The sequence below is a fragment of the Triticum dicoccoides genome, chromosome 2B (genome assembly GCF_002162155.2).
Source record: "Triticum dicoccoides isolate Atlit2015 ecotype Zavitan chromosome 2B, WEW_v2.0, whole genome shotgun sequence".
In the NCBI taxonomy this organism is placed as follows: domain Eukaryota; kingdom Viridiplantae; phylum Streptophyta; class Magnoliopsida; order Poales; family Poaceae; genus Triticum; species Triticum dicoccoides.
In genome coordinates this window covers 52,918,227-52,930,698 of record NC_041383.1, presented here as the reverse complement: position 1 = coordinate 52,930,698, position 12,472 = coordinate 52,918,227, and the positions used below count along the sequence as shown (strand labels likewise).

The window sequence follows — 12,472 nt, the reverse complement described above, 5'->3', positions numbered from 1 at the left end:
CTTTCAAAAATTGTTCGAGCTTCCAAATTTGTTCTCCATTTGAAAATTTGTTCTCAACATTCAAAAATTGTTCGTGCTTTAAAAAATTGTTCGTGCTTCCAAATTTGTTCTTTGTTTCAAAATTTGTTCTTAAGATTTAGAAAATGTTTGTGCTTTAAAGAAATGTCACAAATTCCAAGAATATTTGGGAAATTCAAAAGTTGTTTGTGTTTCCAAATTTTGTTTTGAAATTTGAAAAATTGTTCCAGTTCAGTTTTTTGGGTAGTTTAAAAAATGTTTCCGTTCCAAAAAAATATGTTCGCGTCTCCAAAATTCGTTTGTGTGTTGAAAAAATGTTTGAATTTTCTCAAAATTTGTAAAATAAAACTAATAGTGTTCGCGTTTGATAAAATATTCACCTTTTGTTTTTGCTATTTGGAAAATCGTAAAGTATGTTTTTCAAACAGTCTTATACTTTCTTTAGTTCTTGTAGGTACCCGCTGCAGTTTGGTCAAATGAGCTCGTCCATCCTAGTGGCTAGTAGGGTGCGCGTGCGAGTCGCCAGTGCTGAATTCGATTCCCAACCGTCGTACCCTACTATTTTTTGCAATTTATCACCTGGTATTTGCAGCGCACTGCAATGGGCCGGCCCAATCAGCGCACCGACGACGTGCCTGTGCGAAAGTGCAGCATTTTGACGCAAAATGCGTCACATAGGAACTCCCAAGGAGAAGGTCTCCCTTTCGACGCCTGTGGGCGTCAAATAGGATTTTCCCAGAAATATGGGTCTTGTTTGTTTAAGGGAAATATTTTGGGCTTGTGTATATGCCGCGCGTGCAATGAGTCAATCCGCATACGGCCAATTCAGCCCAAATATTTCTATTTCTTTTCTCGGCCTTCTTATAGCCCATCTAATAGTAACATCCATTTCTCGCTAGATCCCCGAGCTGACCAGCCCAACTGCATCCCATTCCGGCCGAAGGGAACAGAGGAGAGGTTTAGGGTTCCGGCCGCCGGAGCAGATCCCACCACACGGAGAAGCAGAGCCGGAGGGGAGATGACCGGGAGCGCGTTCAACGCCTTCAAGTCGCGGGTGCCGGTGGCGTGGAGCCCGAAGCTGTACATCACGCTGGTGCGCGGGCTGCCCGGGACGCGCAAGCTCCACCGCCGCACCCTCGAGGCCATGCGCCTCCGCCGCTGCCACCGCACCGTCGAGCACCGCACCACGCCCTCCCTCCTCGGCATGCTCACCCAGGTCAAGCGCCTCGTCGTCGTCGAGACCCAGGAGATGTACAACGCGCGGAAGCAGGCCGACGAGCAGCGCCGCGCGCTCAGGCCCCCGCTCGTCGTCTCGCACGCCCCGCCGCCTAAGCCGGCCGCCGCCGCGCCGGAGGGCGCCGGCCAGTAGTGGCCTCCGGTTAGTTCCCACCCCCCGTGGTGTTTCGGTTTGATTTGATTTCGCCTGCCCGCCTGCCCGCGCGTGAGGTGTTCGATGCAATGCCTCGGGAGGGTCGGCGCCTTCCTTTTTAATAGAAATGCTGTAGTGATCTGTGGCAACTTGAATTAATGGGAATAAGCGAAGAATTTCCTGTGATCGTTCAATTTTACTACTGATTGTTATATTGAAATGTAAGGCCCAAGTCAAATCAGTTGATGTTGCGTGATGCTTTGAATGTTGAATATAGATATGCCTGCAATACACGTTGGAAGGACTCTCTAAATGTGATTCCCACGACCGATGATACTGCAAGCTGTTGTAACTGTTGCAGCTATCTTGATTTTGAGGCCCAGTTCGATACAAGTTTAAGCAGATTTCGTTTAGGTACTGTTGGTATGATGGGCAGATAGGTCTTTTGGCTATACTTTATGCTGTATTTAGATTTGAGAGATGCAGCCATCAAGCCATGCTTAGCTAATTTCAGGAAGTTTGTCTAGAATGCATTTTGCACTATATGTGAAAATTCTCTTATAAATTTTAGATTGATTTCTAGCACCCTCCTTTCAATACAAATACTGTAGTAATCTGTGACGTCTTGACTTAATGGGAATAAGTGAGGAATTTCATGTGATCGTTCAATCTTACTACTGCTGATTGTTTGACGTTTTACTGAAATGTAAGGCCTAAGTCTGTTGTAACTGTTGCAGCCATCTTGTTTTTAGTGTCCAGTTCGATAAAAGTTTAAGCAGACTGGCTGTTATGGCTTTTGCCTATACTTCGTGGCTTTATGCTATATTTTGACTTGGGAAATGCAGCCATGCTTGACAAATTTCAAGAAGTTCATCTAGAATGTGTTTCGCACTATATGTGAAAATTCCCTTGTAAATTTTTGTGTGAGATGTTTGAAGTAATGCCTAGAAAATTCCTTGGAACACTTGGTGGAGGTGTGGTTTCTGATTCTAAATCTAACTTAGGAAGCTTGTTGTAGAATGTAGAGCGCCTATGCTTCTACACAGAAGTTACTGAATTATATCAATTAGGTATATTCATCAGTCCCATGACTGATGTAGCTTATCTAACCCGGCTGTAGCAGGAAATTCACACACAACAAAGAAATCTATTTTATCACCTGTTTATAGTCATCGAACTCTAAATCCCTATGACATGTTGACTGGAATTCAATTGGTTGAAAGGTAGTAGAAGCTGACCTGGTAGTGCATGGCTAAGGCTAACTTAACTTGATATCAGATCCACCTTTTTAGTTCTTAGCTTTTCTGCCATGTGTACTTTTGTGAGCTTTTAGCTTGACCAACTCAGATGGTTTCGTGGTCTATGTATCTGTAACATCAAGGAAATGGAAGCTTCTATATACGTCCAATTATATAGTGGTTACATCTTAACTACTGGGAGTATTTGTTATCAGTTGGGAAATATACTTCCATGATATTACTCCCTCCGTTCGGAATTACTTGTCTCGAAAATGGATGTATCTAGAACTAAAATACATCTAGATACATCCATTTCCGAGACAAGTAATTCCGAACGGAGGGAGTACATTTTTACCATTTTACTGAATGGTGTTTATACGCTGAAGTGAATGACGCTAGATTCTATACGTGATGTCCTAACTGCCAAGTAAATAAACTTCCGAGTATACATGCTATGCTTCTACACTAAAGTAGCAGAGTTAGATCTATGAGGTATATTCATCAGTCCATCACTGGTGTAGCTTATCTAATGAAGCAGGAAGTGCACATACAACACACAGAGTTATTTCATCACCTGTTCTATTGTCATCAGCTCTGAATCCCCATGCCGGTTAACTTGAATTCAATTGGTTGAAAGGTAGAAGACACATCAAGCTCTGATGCGGCCTCACAGTGCATGGCTGACTTAACTTGCTATTTGAGTTCCTCTTAGCTTTTCTGCCATGTGTACTTTTGTGAGCTTTTTTGGCTTGATCAGATGCTTTCATCATCTATGTATCTGTACATCAAGGAAATGGGAATTTCCCTTTGTTTAGAGACGGCTATGATATGGCCGCTTTAATTCATCTTGCAACTTAAGCAATCTTAGTTGATAAAGGGCCCATATTTGCCTGTTGTGAATACTTGGGATCTTGAAGTGCATATATCTAGGAGCCAGTTAAACTGATATCTGCACTCCTCACCTTTGGTTGTAGGGCATCAGAGTCATCAAAAGCTCTGGTCGTGTTGATCAATTGAGCCGTCGTTTCATTTGCTGGAGGCCGCCTCTTGGCTTCAGATTTCTAGTTCCTTGTCGCGTGTTCTTGCTCCAAAGATTGTGGCTTCTTCTCAGTTCTTGTGATCTGTTTATTTTTGGATAAGTGGAGCAGCCTTAATCGGAGCGGAACATTGTTACAGCTTAGGTCCATACGGTATGATGTTGATTTCGGATTTGTTGGTTCCTTCCTCGCCAAAGGGATTACTAGCTTGGCTTTTATTTTTTGCCTTGTGGCCAGGGTCGTAACAACTGTTTGACTTCTTAAAATCACAACAATTTGGTAAAATTATTGGTGGGATTGGCAACTGATGTCGATGGTAGACAAGCGGTGAAATTAACTACTACTTCTGTCCTAAAATGTAAGACTTTTTTTGACGTGTCAAAAAAGTGCCTTACATTTTGGGACGGAGGGAGTAGCAGGGAGTCAGGATCATCGTTAATCACTGGAAAACTTTCCTGTGAAAACAGACTGACTTTTTCTGGCTGAACACCACGGGAACAGAATTTTCATTTTGACATTATCCATCCCATATACATTTCTGGCTGAACGCTGCTCTCTAGTCTTTGGTTGTAAATCAACAATTTTAATGTAGAATAACCATATTGCGCTGACGAGACAAGTTCAATGGCACCGTGACGGATCCATCGTCCGTGATTGCTTCAAAGTTCATGCTACCTTTTCTGGTTGCTGTCAACATTTTTTTTGAAACGAGGCAAAAGATTTGCCATGAGAATTGCCCGGTTAATTCACGGAAAACCGGGCTAAAACCGATACAACTCAACCCACATGACATGGACACCACCGGCCAACCTGGCCACCGACATGGGACACAGCTGCAAAGAAGAAAGGCATTCGCCAAGGAGTCGCAAGCGTCATCATCATCACCGATTGCCTCGAACGAGCGACTTCGACTTCACCATAGAGCTCCAACCTTGAAGCCAACCTGCAAACAGCTGTATAGAAGCCACGACGGCACATTGCCACCGGATGGCCACACGCGCAAGCAACTGACAGCTCCGACTTTGACGACGAGCCTCACCAGGGAAATATGCAAGACTTGCGTCGACTGCGTCCACAAAAGAGCACCTTGGACACGCCGGGAAGAAGCGACTACCGAAGTCCACGCCGCGACCCGAGCTCCTCTCGACGCCATCATCGTTGCCAAACAGAAACCAGCGTCCCACTTCAGCAAACCACGCGGCGAAGATGCGGCAATCCACCAGTCTCCTAGTCGTAGTCGGCTCCGAGACGATGCCCCCAAGGCCTTCATCGCCCGACCCAGCGGATCTGAGGTTTCCTTCCGAAGCCAAAGCCGTGGGGAGGAGGAGCACACCTCCACGACAACGCTTCTAAGAAAGATCACGGCACCCGCGGGAGCCGCCGTCGCCGGCTCCGAAGAAGGCCGAAGCAAAGATTTCTCCTGGAGATGCGCCGACCACCTACCACCACCGCCCACCGCCCACCAGCCACCACCTGCTGAGGCCGACCTCATTCAGGCCACGGGATCCCACGATCCACCGCGACATGACATGCACCACCCCCTGGCCGAAGCCGTCGTCCACCACCGCAGCACCACCGTGGCCACCACCACCGCAGCAACCCACGCCGCATCGCGAAGCGCAGCACCCAGATCAATGCACCTCACACCAGATCCAATTGGAGTTGCACAGGCGAAGCAACAGAGCAGACGAGCAGGATCCCCTCTGTGGCACACCTCGCACTCCAGAGAAGCACACCCGCCACGCACCGCCGGTCACCGCGCCCGACACGCGCCTGCAGCCACCGTGCCCGGCCGGTTGCCGCGCCCCACGCGCACAGCCGGATCCGAGCCGCCGCTGCGCGAGCGCGCGCCGTCCACGCCCCGGCCACATCAGGAGCTCGGACCGAGGCCGCCGCCCCGGCGCCCCACACCGTCCGCACCAACCGCCGCCCGTAGGATCCCAGATCGGATCGGGACCGCACGAGGCGACGATCGTGACCGCGTGCCCACCGCCGCGACCAGACGCCGCGCCACACGCCGGAGACCGCCTCCGCCGCAAGCAGCGACGCCACCACGAGGCCGAGCGCCGGACAGCCGCGACCCGCACGCGAGCGCCCCTCCTCCCGAGCGAGCAGCAGCTAGAGAGCGCCCCGCCGTCGCCGGCTCCGAGCAGGCTTTGCCAGCCGGAGGCCACCGGCGACATCGAGGGGGAGAAGAGGCTGGTGATGGGGAGGCCGCGAGAGGGGCGGTGGTCGCCGCCCGTGCCGCCCCGGGGAGAGAGCGAAGCGGGGGCCTATCTATTTTTAGTTCACTATTCTGTTTTTCTTTAGTTTTCTTTTTCTTGTTTCAATGCGTATCATGTTTCACTGCGTACCAACAAAAAGGTACGGAAATGATAAGTACCTGACATCAAGTTCGCTGACACACACGACAATTTTCTGTTGAAAGATAAACTGAAGCATGAAATTGTCATGCTTGTCAACTAAAATTGTCATCCTCGTGTCATTAAATTTGCCATAAAAAATGTTCGATTTGCCATGTGGACGAGCGAGAGAAACAAATCCAATGCAACACTTTGAAACGACACAAAATTTTAATAAAACAAAATAAAAAAAGTATTCACTCTGTAAAAGGAAATATAAGAGTGTTTAAAAATAATGATCTAAATACAATTATATTTCTTTACGGAGGGAGTATTACAAATCTCAAAGCAACCACGGTGGATCCGCTCACGGCAGAATTGCTTTTCTGTCTCACTCCTTTCCAGCTTCCAAACGTTTTCCCCGCTGTTTTCATGGTTCTGGAGGGGGAGAGCCTCCCCTTCCGGCGAGCAGCGCAGGACAAGTTTGCGAAGGGAACGCCGGCAGGGACCTCTCTCCCCCTCCCGTCATCCCGCTAGACCTTCGCTTGCGCCCGCGTTCGCCTCTGCCATGCCTCTGTTTCTCTTGTCGGTGGAGGCCGTGCCTGCGGCGGTGGAGCCGACGCCCGCCCGCCGAAACGCAGAAAATCGAGGTCGCCGCCGTGCAACGGTGCAAGTATGTTCACTCCCTCCCTCTTCGTCCGTCGGTCCAACCATACAGAGTCCAGTCCACCACATCTCAATCAATCAGAGCATGTCACCCCTAGTCCCTCTGTCAAGAGCAAGCTGTTGCTGCACATCAAATGCTTGTTGGAATGCCCTGCCCATCTTCTTGACAAAATCAAGACCCGACCTGCATTCTCAACAATTCCCACTGACTAACTCTCTCAGTCTCTCGGCCCCATGTTGTCAGTAGCACACCTAGCAAAGTATCGCAAGTGTTGGACCAACTTCATGGACGAACCAGTCTTTGCAGACCATCTCTTTCTGGGTCTTGGTCACCTTATCCTGTCAATTCCCATCCACATGTTGTTCTATCGCTGGGCTGTTGGTCTGTGATGGAGGTTACAAGCAAGTCAACAGCAAGTCTACGCTGGGGGACACATATAGAGAAGGAATGTGCACAAGACAAGATACGCTGCATTAGACATGGCACCTGCAGGAACTCTCCGCTCTGTTTCTCCACATGGCTTCCTCATTCTCTTCACCCACCTTCTCATCTTCATGTCATCCAACACCGTCGCAAAATCCATCAGCAACGGGTCCGAGGTCGACCGGCAGGCCCTCCTCTCCTTCAAGCGCGACATCACCAGTGATCCAATTGGCGTCCTGCACTCATGGAGGACCTCGGGATCGAGCAGCTTCTGCAGCTGGAGAGGTGTCACCTGCGGTATTACTCTTCCAACTCGTGTGATCTCCCTGAACTTAAACTCTGCACAGCTCAGTGGTCAGTTATCTCCTTGGATAGCTAACCTTACGTCCCTAGAACGGCTAGACCTTTCAGAAAATCGCTTCTCTGGAAGCATTCCAGATGAGTTAGGCACACTTCAACAGCTACAGTTTATGATCCTTTCAGCGAACAGCCTTGTAGGTATCATTCTTAGATCACTAGGCACTAGTAGATCTCTCATACATGTCAATCTCACAGAAAACCGTCTTGTCGGTACTATACCAGATTTTCATAGGTTGCCAGCCGTCCAAACTTTGATACTGTCACAAAACCTCCTTGTAGGTAGCATTCCTAGATCTTTAGGCACTAGTAGATCTCTTAAAATTGTTGATCTCTCTTTGAACCGCCTTGCTGGCCCTATTCCGGAGTTCCATAAGATGTCAACCCTTGAATTTCTTGATCTTTCAAATAACAACCTTTCTGGAAGCATACCTTCATCACTGGGAAATGTTTCTTCTCTCATAGAGATACGGCTTGACACAAACAGGTTATCGGGTTCAGTTCCAGAGACTTTGAGCCTTATTCAGAACCTTAGTGCGCTGAGTTTAAGTTACAACTACCTGTCAGGGAACGTCTCCGCCAAACTATGTAACATGTCATCACTCATTTATCTTCTATTAGCCGAGAATATCCTTACTGGACGAGTACCATCTTGCATTGGAAACACGTTACAGAACCTTGAATTGCTGTACATGTCAGGTAACAAATTCGAGGGATTAATTCCATCATCACTAGCAAATGCATCAAAGCTCCAACAGATTGATCTTGGATACAACTTACTAGCTGGACCAGTCCCGTCCCTAGGATCTTTAGCTGACTTGAGCGTTCTAAATTTAGAAAGTAACTTCCTACAAGCTGATGGTTGGGAATTCCTTGTCTCTCTGACAAACTGTGCGCAACTTCAAAGATTGGACATGAATGGAAATGCCCTAAATGGAAATATCCCTATAGCAGTTGGAAATCTTTCTAGAAGTTTAGAGCGTTTAAACCTTGGAAGGAATCAAATCATAGGCACAATACCAGTTGAGATTTTTAACCTTCGAAACCTCCAAATGCTTGCCATGGAACATAACTTGCTTTCCGGGGTTATTCCCTCTGTTATTGGGGATCTAGAAGAGCTAATTATCCTAACCCTATCAGGAAACAAATTTTCTAGCCAGATCCCATCTACAATAGGTAATCTTTCTCGGCTGAACAAGCTTTATCTAGATAGTAATGACTTGAGTGGGAATATCCCAGCAACTTTAGGAAATTGCAAGCAACTGGCTATGCTAAAATTATCTTTTAACAGCCTTGAAGGACCAATACCAACTGAACTCACCAATACTACTACCCTCCTCAGTTTTGATTTGTCAAACAACAACCTTACAGGATCAATACCACTACAAGTTGGTGCACTGCTTCAACTTGTCCGTCTTGATATTTCCGTCAACAAATTGTCTGGTCAAGTTCCACTATCACTCGGCCAATGTGTCCAACTAGTGTCTCTAAGATTGAAAAGGAACATGCTTAATGGAAGCATACCTCAATCTTTCAGTAACCTGAAGTCCACCTATCAGATCGATCTTTCCCAGAACTCCCTTGTTGGACAAATTCCCGAGTTCTTTGCAAACATGAGTTATTTGCAGCAACTTGATTTGTCTATGAACTACTTTGATGGGCCGATTCCAACTGGTGGCATCTTTCAGAATTATAGTGCAGTAATCTTGGATGGCAATGCAGGGCTGTGTGCAAGTGCAACCACCACCTTATTCGATTTCCCACTTTGCTCCACAACGTCAGCTATTGAGAGCAAGAATGCACCCCTATTGGTGAAAGTAATTCCTCCAATTGCTATTGCCTTGGTCTCCTTTATATGCTTTGTGGTCACTCTTCTGAAGAGAAGACAAGCAGAAGCAGCTCCATGCTACAAGGAGACAATGAAGAAGATTTCTTATGGTGACATTGTTAAAGCTACCAACTGGCTTTCTCCGGTTAACAAGATCAGCACAAGTCGCACCGGTTCGATCTACATTGGAAGGTTTGAGTATGACACCGACCTGGTCGCCATCAAGTTATTCCATCTCCAGGAGAATGGCGCTCGTGACAGCTTCGTTACTGAGTGCGAGGTGCTGCGAAACACCCGCCATCGCAATCTTGTCAAAGCTGTCACCGTATGTTCGACAGTGGACCTAGAGAACAATGAATTCAAAGCTATAGTTTTTGACTTCATGGCCAATGGAAGCTTGGACATGTGGCTGCACCCGAAGCTACACAACAATAGCCCCAAGAGAGTACTGAGCTTGGGCCAGAGATTAAGAATAGCGATGGACGTTGCGTTGGCTTTGGATTATATGCACAACCAGTTGACGCCCCCTCTAGTCCACTGCGATTTGAAGCCAGGCAATGTTCTTTTGGACTACGACATGACCGTGAGAGTTGGTGATTTTGGGTCAGCGAGGTTTCTCTCTTCAGTTCCTGGTAGTCCAGAAGACTTGGTTGGTGTGGAAGGAACAATTGGATACATCGCACCTGGTGAGTTCAACTTTGTTTCAAGTATTTTCTTATTGTTTTTTTTTCTCCTGTAGTAATAATGCCATAACTGATTTTACAGAGTATTGTATGGGATACAAAGTCTCGCCAGGATGTGATGTATTTGCTTTTGGAATCCTCGTTCTAGAAATGCTCACCGGAAGGCGACCGACGGATGCAATATTCACCGATGGCCTGAGCCTGCACAAGCTTGTGAGTTCAGCATTTCCAGGCAGACTTGGAGAGGTTTTAGATCCCCATTTGTCCCACGGTCACACGCATCCGTGTGACAGAGTGTTTATGCGGAGATATATGGTACCCTTGGTTGAAGTTGGCCTCCTTTGTTCTATGGAATCGCCTAAAGATCGACCGGGAATGGGAGAAGTCTGTGCCAGAATTTTGTCTCTGAAAGAGGCGTTCTTTGAGTTCTGCTGATTATCCTGCAGATCTAGTACATGTTCTTGAATAAGAGTATAAGGTGTGAATATCTTTGCTGTAAAAATTGGTTCTACAGACCACATTTTAGTGCGGGAAGATCATCAGAAATCTAGTTATTCAAAAATTTAATTCCTAGAAAGAGTACATGTTCAGTATTGGAGCTCCCTATGTTGGAAAAAACTGGTGTATTCTATTAGACATGATATTTTAGAAGCTGAGTTCATGTGATCCCAATTATTAATCTGCGTATTCATAGAAGATATTGCAGTACATATGCGCATTTGCAAGTTTTGGTGAGATTGTATTATTAATAATTCATTGCCTTGGATTTCTGAGAAATGATTTTTGGTTCTTGATAAAAATTAACTTTAAACAGTACATCCGTTAACCTGTCTTTTGAACTGATACACCTGTTAACTGTCCAGGCGTTGTTTCGACAAAAATTTTGTCCGAACATATGTGGAGGAAATACGAGTTGCGGTAATTCAGGTCTGTGCTCGGACTCATGTACACCAAATGAACAGTAAATTTAACATATTTAAAAATTTAGAAAATTCTGATTTTTTTTGGGTATTGAAGATGCTCGGCTTTGCTGTGTTTGGACATTTAAGGACCTTAGAAAAATCAGGTCCAAATAGTGCTCATTTACATAGTTTCTTTCACGGTTAATTTTTTTTGTTACGACATCGTGGAATGTCCAAACACCACGAATGGTGGCAACCACATCACACACTAGGGCATCTTGGATGCCAAAAGAGAATCAGTTTTTTTTGCTATTTTATTTGATTTTGCTGCTTGCCACACTCGTCCAGCTGAAGATGCTCTTAAATTTAGTTGCGGTGAGAGAAACTGAGACCAATTTTAACGCGACGGCGCAAACGGATGCAGATTTGATTGGGTTTTTCAGCCGGATTGGAACCCAAATCGGACGCGCGTTGGAGTTGGCCTTACGGTGAGACTTCAGCCGTTTGATCTTCACGCCCGTGCTCCCCTCCCCATCCGACAGCGGGCTCACCGCCGGCCGTCGTCCGCTGCCTTCCTTCCAGGCGTCCAACGCCTCCACCAGTCCCCTCTCCATCCTCCCCTCGCCGCGTCGACGCGCGGCCGCCGCCTCCCGAGTCCGCGCGGAACGCTGCACCTCGCCGGCGACGCCACCACCTGCCCACCGCCGTCGCGCCTCCCCCGGGGTTCCTTCTTTCCGGGCCCGCAGCCGCAGCTCGTCGGATTCGATCCGCAGTTCAGTTAGCGGGGCCAGCCCTCGCTGCGGCGGCTCCCTGTGGCGAGCTTCGCCGCCACCCGGGGCGCGCGGAAGACGAGGGAGCAGCATCTCGCATCATCCGGTAAGTCCAGTCCTCCAGCAGATTCCCAATCCGCCACGCTGAAATGGATGAGATTCGGCCGTCCGTTCGAAATCCCGGTGTTGCCATGTTTTCCCATTCAGTTACCCAAGCATTTTCAATCATCAAGCATGATAGCGCAACGCTGACTGAAAAATTGCAATGCAGCATCATTTTTGCTGCAGAGGAAGAAGGGATGCACGAGCGAGCCGTTTGGATTCGTTTGTGCGATCTGGGTGGACAAGCATGCCGTTTGTTTGAAGGGATCTCACCTCTCCAGCCTCTAGTTCGATGCTGCTGGCAAACCTGCCGCTTGTGCTGTTGGCAGTGCTCTGCACCCACCAGTCGCAGTCTGCAGTCCACGCGTGTTTGGGAGTACCTAGAACTCATCTAGATGAGATATAATTTGGTCTCGTTCACTTTGAAAACAAGAACATATACAACCTACGTCAGCACACACGCATCTTATAGCATCACATCCAATGGCTATAAAAGGTGAATGAGACCAAATTATATCTCATCTAGATGAGTTCTAGCAAAACTGATAAAAATATGGTTTTTAGGTGTTGAGTGATACTTTGCTAGCTTGATGTTCGCATCGATGCCTACCTTCTTGTAAATATGTTTGCTCCCTTTATAAAAATATGATACGCCATTGGCGTACTCTTGAAAAAAAAACATTGACCTGCCGTGTCCAGTCAAGCATGCCTTCACGTCCATGTCTGGTAGACAAAT

The 12,472-nt window shown here is 47.1% G+C and overlaps 2 protein-coding genes across 2 annotated transcripts; both read left to right on the top strand.

Annotated features, from left to right (window-relative positions):
- The first annotated feature begins 901 nt into the window (after positions 1 to 901).
- LOC119362101 lies at positions 902 to 3,830 on the top strand. The gene is made up of 2 exons (XM_037627293.1): positions 902 to 1,396; positions 3,600 to 3,830. Exon 1 carries the CDS (start codon positions 1,037 to 1,039, stop codon positions 1,385 to 1,387), a length of 351 nt encoding a protein of 116 aa, XP_037483190.1. The 5' UTR covers positions 902 to 1,036; the 3' UTR covers positions 1,388 to 1,396; positions 3,600 to 3,830.
- Positions 3,831 to 6,434: 2,604 nt separating this feature from the next.
- On the top strand, positions 6,435 to 10,634 carry LOC119362100 (probable LRR receptor-like serine/threonine-protein kinase At3g47570). Its single transcript, XM_037627292.1, has 2 exons — positions 6,435 to 9,965; positions 10,045 to 10,634. The coding sequence occupies exons 1-2, from the start codon at positions 7,151 to 7,153 to the stop codon at positions 10,395 to 10,397; spliced, it is 3,168 nt and encodes a 1,055-aa protein (XP_037483189.1). The 5' UTR covers positions 6,435 to 7,150; the 3' UTR covers positions 10,398 to 10,634.
- The last annotated feature ends 1,838 nt before the right edge of the window (positions 10,635 to 12,472 follow it).